The sequence below is a fragment of the Scardinius erythrophthalmus genome (genome assembly GCF_964197995.2).
Source record: "Scardinius erythrophthalmus genome assembly, chromosome: 5".
In the NCBI taxonomy this organism is placed as follows: Eukaryota; Metazoa; Chordata; class Actinopteri; order Cypriniformes; family Leuciscidae; genus Scardinius; species Scardinius erythrophthalmus.
Window position 1 is genome coordinate 15,812,578 of NC_138225.1, and position 7,472 is coordinate 15,820,049.

Here is a 7,472-nt window from a genome sequence, read left to right on the forward strand (position 1 = left end):
AGGGGGGGGGGGTCTTGCCCCCCCACCACCCTTCTAAGCCCAGTGGGACAGCAGAGAATGGGAGAAAGAGATCAATCAAACAGGTGTAGCCCTGCTGAGAAGACACTGGTCAGGGACTAAATTAACTCCACACCCCCACCCACACATCCATCCAGCTCCCCTCCCCTCCACAAGCAGGCGACAGAAACAGAGTGACTGCATATTGACTCAGCTGGAGCCCGGGAGACGAGGGAGAGAAAGATAAATGGCAGGGAGAGATTGATGAGGAGAAAGACAGAGAGAAGGATAGAGCAGGAATGTGATGAACGAGTGGGAAAGGGGTGATGGCAGGATTAATCCCTCACCTTCTTATAAAACGTAAAAAGTCCTCCCCTGCATTTAACCTTGCTCAACTGGCTTTAACTAACATTTGATCTCTTTTTTCCCCATTCTTCATCAAAACCCTGTTTATTTACACGCTTTAATACACATTTTGTGTATTCTCATTTGTGCAAAAAACAAATTGCTGACTAAATTCAATGATTTATTTTTGTTCATTGCTGTTGCATTGCTTTACCACCAGGGGCAACGTAATCCATGTTATGTAGTTTTTAATTCTCTTGGGCTATGCCCAAATACTTCGTAACTCCATTAAATAACTTCCTCTCTGAGTCTCAAAGGAAGTCATTCAAGACCATTTCTAAAATAGGCTCTTGGCACTGAACCTTAATTTTAGATCTGAACTTCTCTTTGTTAACAAAATGCAATACTACAGTTTAGATGCTCTCTACTGCAGTTTATACATCATTTTGCCCTGTGAATACATCATTTTGGTAGACTGTTTACTATTAGCAGGCCTATGTTGCGTCTTATTAAAATGTAGAGTTGGGTATTGGGAACTGGGAAACGTTTACCCGCAAGTGTTTATTCTCTTCACAGATCTTCCTCCTCTAGTCTTGACCTCTTGGTTTCCCATAAGAGGAACCTTATGCTGTGTCCTTGCTGGATAGCCAGAGTTAACAGAGGTGGTGGAGTGATCTATTCATTTAATGGCCCTGTCAAGTGACACCTGTGCTGCGTCCTCTCCTGTCTGAAGTGCTAATGAACTGAGAATCTGTCTGTACGTGTGAATGTGTGTGTGCATTTGGCTCATCCTAGTGCTTAACAGCATCTCCGCTTATCCTTTTTCAGGAAAATGGTTCTGAAGAAGAGATGTACACTCTGGCCGCTTATGCACGAGACATTAATCCTAACTTAGCCACGCAATCACATCAGCAATATTGAATATTGACCCTCTTTGTAGTACAGCATTAAGCAAGACTTTCTAAACCATAGGACACACAACACACTCAGGTCAAACAATGGGGACTGCACTCCTGGGGGTCATGTCAAGCATTTGATAAATATTTCTCTATTAACAGCCTCCCATTGTCATCTTTTGCCCTTTGTGTAGCAAGGCAATCCATCAGAGTGCACTGGGAGTGAGTGCATGGCTCCCATGGGTTATTACCAGGCTATCATTGAGCTGTATTTAAGACCCAATACTCTCTTGTGCTGAGGCAGCTCTTTACACAATGCTGCAGAGGCACAAACAAGCAGCAGTGACTAACACTGCACTTTCACATTACGAGCAGAACAGTAAACAGACAGAGGACCTTATTTTGTGTTAATAGCTTGAACTAATAGGGAACAAAACTGTCAGTAGTGTAGAAAGCTAAAGTCAAAGATTAGATGCTCAAGTGAAGGCACAATGTTTTAGTTGGCCAACCAACTAAATAATAATTAGACCTTTCAAATATGCATTTATGAAAGGTCTAATTATATATAAACCCAGAAAAAATAGATATGCTTTTTTGTTTGTGTTTTTGTTATGAAAATGCTCAGTGTGTGCAATTCTATTTCAAAGTGTGACTTGTCTAATTTTTGCTCAAAATTTCATATGGGAAAGTGAGCATGTTACTAACAGTGTAAGAAACGTACATGAAAGAGAAGCGAGGGACATCAACACATCTATAAATGTAATCAAGTATCATTTATTACACAAAATAAGACTTTGTTAAATGGATAGCGCTGCCATCACAACATAGTACTCTTATTTGAATTATTTTCCCCTCTCCACTTCCATCCCCAACTTGCAGAGTCAGCTACAATAGAAAATATATCACATCTTTCCGTTTTATTCTTTGAACTGTACAAGTACAAAATAATCGCCAAATCATAAGGAACAAAGTAGCTCTTGACCAAGTCATGCTAATCCGTTCTCCAATAAAGAGACAGAGTTGCACAGATCTAATGCACAAAAAAAGTGACGTTAAAAGAAGGATTTTGTGTCTGAGAGACAATATGTACGTCTGTTGTTGTTGCAAACATTGCATTATTACAAAGTGTATGATAGGAGCAACCATTTTCGTACTGTGAAAATACTGCTCCTTTGTGAAAATAATGACTGAATTTTGGCGATAAATGTTGCTTCGAAACAAAAAGTCAAGCGCTCAAGTGAAAAATAAATACACACTTTTGGTAAATTGAAAAAAAAAGAAGAAAAAGAAAAATTTATCAGATAAAATAAATTGAGTTCCGCATTCTCATTAGCTCTCCACCTAAAGTTCATAAGGGTTCCCTAATATCCTAATGGATATTTAGAGTGACCATTAATTAAACAGTCATCCAAAGCATTTTATTCCTCATTGCGAATACAACTATCCCGTGTTTTTTTGCTTCATTCTTTTTAGGGGAATCCTGCATGTTCCTGTGCTTTCCAGCGAGCTCATGCCAATATCTTTACACTGTCCTTAGACTTTTAATCACTGGTACCCAAGAGCAGAAGCTGAGCCCAGTCTCTGGCCATATAGAGCATAGGGAGAATAGTAGGGCGCTGTGGCTGGGAGTGAGTGCATAGGAAGGGAATGAGCTCCTGGCAAGTGTGCCTTTCCGTAGGGGTGATACCTTGCCAAACCTAGCCCTGGTGATCCACGCAGGGAGAGGGAACTGGGAAGGGCTCCTGGGCTGCTAGGAGGAGGCAGGTGGAGGTGGCAGGATGCAGCAGAGGAGACAGATGAAGGGTAGCCAGAGAGCAGCTTCCCATCCACACCTGGCAGAGCCGTGTGCGTACGCAAATGGGCCAAGAGTTCCTCTGAGGTGGAGAAGCGTTTGTCACACGGGCCACCCACTGAGACCCAGTTACAGGCGTGAGGGAGTGTTTCACTGGGCAGCATGAAACCATAAGTATACAGAGGATGGGACAGGGACGTGGTGCCGCTAGAGGACAGAGAACTGGGGTGGAGGGAGTGGAGGTGATGGGTGGGATACATAAGAGGGAAGCCAGACTTGAGGGCAGATGACGGATCGTGAACGCAGGAAGAACAGTTGCTGCCCCCAAGATGGGGTGCATTGGGATAGGTGAGGCAGTATGGGTCCCTGCACAAACCCTGCATGAAAGAGGGAGGCGAGGCCCCTGTGAGAGGACTGGAGCTGGGGTGCTTTCCTGGAACACCCATCCCAGAGCCAACTAAACTAGATTTAGAGTGATCCAACCCAGGCACAAACTGAGAAGGATAGCCAGCATAGGCCCCGACAATGGAGCCGTGGTAGCCCATGGTGGAGGACGGGAGGGGAAAAACAGAGTGGCCTGGTTTGAAGGGAGACACAGGGGCGATGTGGCCCGCACCCAGACTGGGCTGTGGGGGTTGGGGGTCAGCCTTATGGTCAGGCTGAGGACTGCTAGAGGAACTGGCATTGCTGGAGTTCGCACTAGCACGTGTATGACTCGAGTTGGCGATCTGTGCAATGTCCAGACTTGATTTACTGTGGTCCGAATCTTTTTTCCCATTGCGATCACCGCCATTGCTGCTGCTGTCGTTCCCTGGGTCTGAACCTGCAGCTTTGGAGTCCATGTGGGTGGTTTGTAGATGTGCTGTTTTCTGTGACAGGGGAGACTGAGACTGCCGGTGTGTGTGTGACTGTCCTGATGTCTGCTGAGAAGGAGAGCTGGCCTGTGGAGAGGGGGCATGCGGAGGTAAAGAGGGGCATGTCACAGCTGCAGAACCGCTATTTGGCACTCTGAACCCCGTTTTATCTGCTGAGCTGTTCATCCCAGCTCCATCCTTCCGGCATTCTGATCCACTTTTAGAGTAAGGCTTGAAGCTGGACTTGTCATCTACGTTCTGATGCTCCCCAGGCTTCAGGCTGGAGCTGGTAGAGCGTCCGTCCTTGTCTCCATGGCTGCTGGAGGATAGCGATCCCAGTTTAGAGGGAGGAGGATCTGGTTTGCCAATCTGTGAGCAGGTCTGGGCCAGCAATGCTAGGGGACTCTTTTTAGCATCCAGCTATGGGGAGAAAAATGACATTTTAAGTAAAAAAATTTTTTTTCTCATGAATTGACAGAAATGACAAATTCTATGGAAAACCAATTATAGGGAATGTCTCCAATGATTGCAACATTGGCCACAATCTCAAAATATTCCAATCATTCTGTTTATATTTAGATTAGGTTCGAAAGTCTGACATCACCATTAAATGCTTCCGTGAAAGCTTTTACATTTTACAATAAATGAAATAAATTGCTTTTGGTGGAATAAATGGACATTGTTGTCACCCCATATACACAAAGTACATTGTGCAGTGTTTTAAGACCTTATTTAAAAAATGAATTTCGTGTTTTTGAATTTCGAGTGCTAAGCTGGTAGATAAACGGTGGAATTTTAAGTACGGTAAAAACGCAAGTCAGTACAGATCAGGAAATGTGAAACCATAAAATGTTGCTTCATACTGGAAAACGGCCTCATCCAGATCCGGACTATCCTTTCAAATTGGCGCTGAATAGGCTACCATTCAGATCCTTTTGGCGCATTTCGAATTAAATCATTAAAACGAGGCGCGCCTGATATAGCACATAATGCCGAGAAACGATAAATCAAGTAACAAATGCGCATGAGACATGAAATGAAACTAAAATCCTTTCGCTTAATAGAAACCCACAAACTCGGACAACCACACATATAATTTAATACAAGTAAATTTATATATATATATATATATATATATATACATATATATATATATATATATATATATATATATATATATATATATATATATATATATAAAGAAGTAAGAAACGTATACTTTAGAAAGGAGTTACTCGTACCTCGATGCTCACTGGCGCGGAGCTGAGCGGCTGAAGATACTCTGGGTGAAGTATATGACTTGTGTGAGCGGTCAACATTTTGAGAATCCGTATAGGCAGCCTTTTTTCCTGACGCGCGGGATCACGGTACGGCAGTGAGAAGATCGAGACGGTCTGAGGTCTTAAACAGGTTGGCAAACTATCGTTGTTAATGTAACGACTTTTAAGGGTCTGCTGGTTCCGTGTAAAGACTGCAAATCCAGGAGGCAGTTCGCTCATCTGGATCGGGGCGGATCAGAGACCTGTCGAGGGAAGCGACGGGGCGGGTGTCCTTCAGTTTTCATTTAGAGATATCCAGTGTCTTCAATAAAGAGCCAAACAACATTATATCCTATTCTGCAGACAGTTAAATATCCCGTTGAAACATCAGTTCTGTCTGTAGTCCAGAGAAAGAGAGCTGTTATAGTCTCTATGAAGAACGTACACTCCGTCTCCGCATCGTTCCGTTACCGAATCAGCGCTGCTTTAAACCCCCAAATGATCGCGAGTCCTTTACGCGCAAACGACGACTTGGGAAATAAGAGAAGTTTTGTATACTTGTATTACAATTAAAAGAAAGAAACGACACAGCAGAACTACTGCTAAATGTCAGATAATGGCATTCCGTTGGTCGGTGTGTGCACTACACCCTCCGTACGCATACACACTCTGCTCGTACTGAAGATCTGAGGGAGAACTTCAAAGCGCTGAGCCGCCGTCCAATCGCCTGCGTCTGCATTGGTAATAAGTGGGTAGGCACAACAGAGGCGGAGACGGTCCTCCTCTCTCCTCTGACTCGCTCCAGTCCGGACCCGCTGGCCAAGCGCTCGATCACTGTATGTCAAAACATGCAAAGACTACTGTGGCATGACGTTTTACCATTTATTTATTTTTTTATCTAATTTTGTTACAAGTAGCCTAGCTATTTTTTGTAGTTATTCTAATCACTAGTAGCTAATGACTATCTTCAGTAGTAGACCATTTTATTTTTATTGCAGTTGCAGTAGTAACCTTTCATTAGATTTGACTTTACGCTAGTGCTTATTTCTTTGCTACTAGTCACTCCAAGTATATACCCTATGTTGTTTCTATTATGTTGTATTGTAAAAAGCTGCTCATTTTGACATTTAATTCAGTGTAGATCTGTGTGGTAATATATTGATTCATAAATATGATCTATTATCTAATAATAAGTAGTAAAGGAATGCATACTAGAAAGTATTGGAATAGTCACTGTTGGATTACTTGCTTTACTTGTGACACAAAGTTAGTTTTAAAGAATAAATGTTAAAATGGCTTTTGTACAGATATTATAGATTCTGTATAAAGTTGACAGTAATCTAAACATCTATAGTTATTGACAAGTAGACTCATTCAGACATATTTTGTGTAGTTCAAAAGGACATTCATAGTACTTTAATTTGTCTTTGTACAAGGTCCAGACATTTATTTATAGGATGTGTATAGTCTAAAATGTATTTCATACTTAATTTCATAATTCAAATTTAGATTCAATGCTGATGTCAGGTTTACCTTACAACCTTAAATGTAATAGTAGCCTATAAAGGAAAAGCTGAGAATATGGTCGCAGTTTCTTTTTTTAGGTCAAACAAGTCAAATGATACTGAGTAATACATTCATACATAATAACAGCACATGCCTAATGTGTGCGCCTCCAGTTCTGGAATGTTAATAACTTTATTGCATTATCCCATGTTACTTTGCCATTGAAGTAATTTAGCTAACTTAATTATGCAATGAATTGGCTTAATCATTGAAAAATGAAGCCTGACAGAGGCTATTACAGGGAGACTGTGCTAATTCGTGTCTAAGTAACTTTGAAGTACAGTTATATTTAATAGCTTTGATTGTTCGTAAGTGCTTATGCCCAACATTATTAAATTCCAGACATTGGACCGGGTTGTATTACATTATTTTGGCAAGCCAAGCGTGTTTCTGAAGTCTTGCATCCATATACTAAATTGTTTTGTGACTTTTGTTTGCAATGAAATATAATCAATTGCATCCACTCATGTATTGATAATGCATTGTAGCTTGGATAAGCCATATTTCAAATTGACAGCATAAAAGTTGCTCCATTTTGCACAGTGTAATTGTGGACGAGAATATTTATGTTACTCTGAGTGGCAATACCTGTCAGGTGAGTCAGAGAGATGAGAAAGGCCTGATCTCTGGAACCATTCTCGGGGTTAAAAACAAAGAGCACCTGGGAAGCTTCTTGAAAGGTGTTGTTGCCTGCCTTAGTGCAATAAAAATGACAAAAAGACAGAATGCATGAACTGTTGACCTAGGGAGAGGAGGAGCTACA

General features: G+C 41.7%; 1 protein-coding gene across 1 annotated transcript; it reads right to left on the reverse strand.

Moving 5' to 3' along the window:
• Positions 1-1,998: 1,998 nt before the first annotated feature.
• On the reverse strand, positions 1,999-5,823 carry znf703 (zinc finger protein 703). The gene is made up of 2 exons (XM_081364819.1): positions 5,126-5,823; positions 1,999-4,304 (listed from the first exon to the last, which is right to left on the reverse strand). The coding sequence occupies exons 1-2, from the start codon at positions 5,381-5,383 to the stop codon at positions 2,784-2,786; spliced, it is 1,779 nt and encodes a 592-aa protein (XP_081220945.1). The 5' UTR covers positions 5,384-5,823; the 3' UTR covers positions 1,999-2,783.
• Positions 5,824-7,472: the final 1,649 nt, after the last annotated feature.

Coding starts and splice junctions, on each gene's coding strand:
- znf703 (XM_081364819.1), bottom strand. CDS start 5,383: ATGAGCGAACTGCCTCCTGGATTTGCAGTCTTTACACGGAACCAGCAG. Junction 4,305..5,125: donor CCGCGCCAGTGAGCATCGAG/GTACGAGTAACT, acceptor TTCTCCCCATAG/CTGGATGCTAAAAAGAGTCC.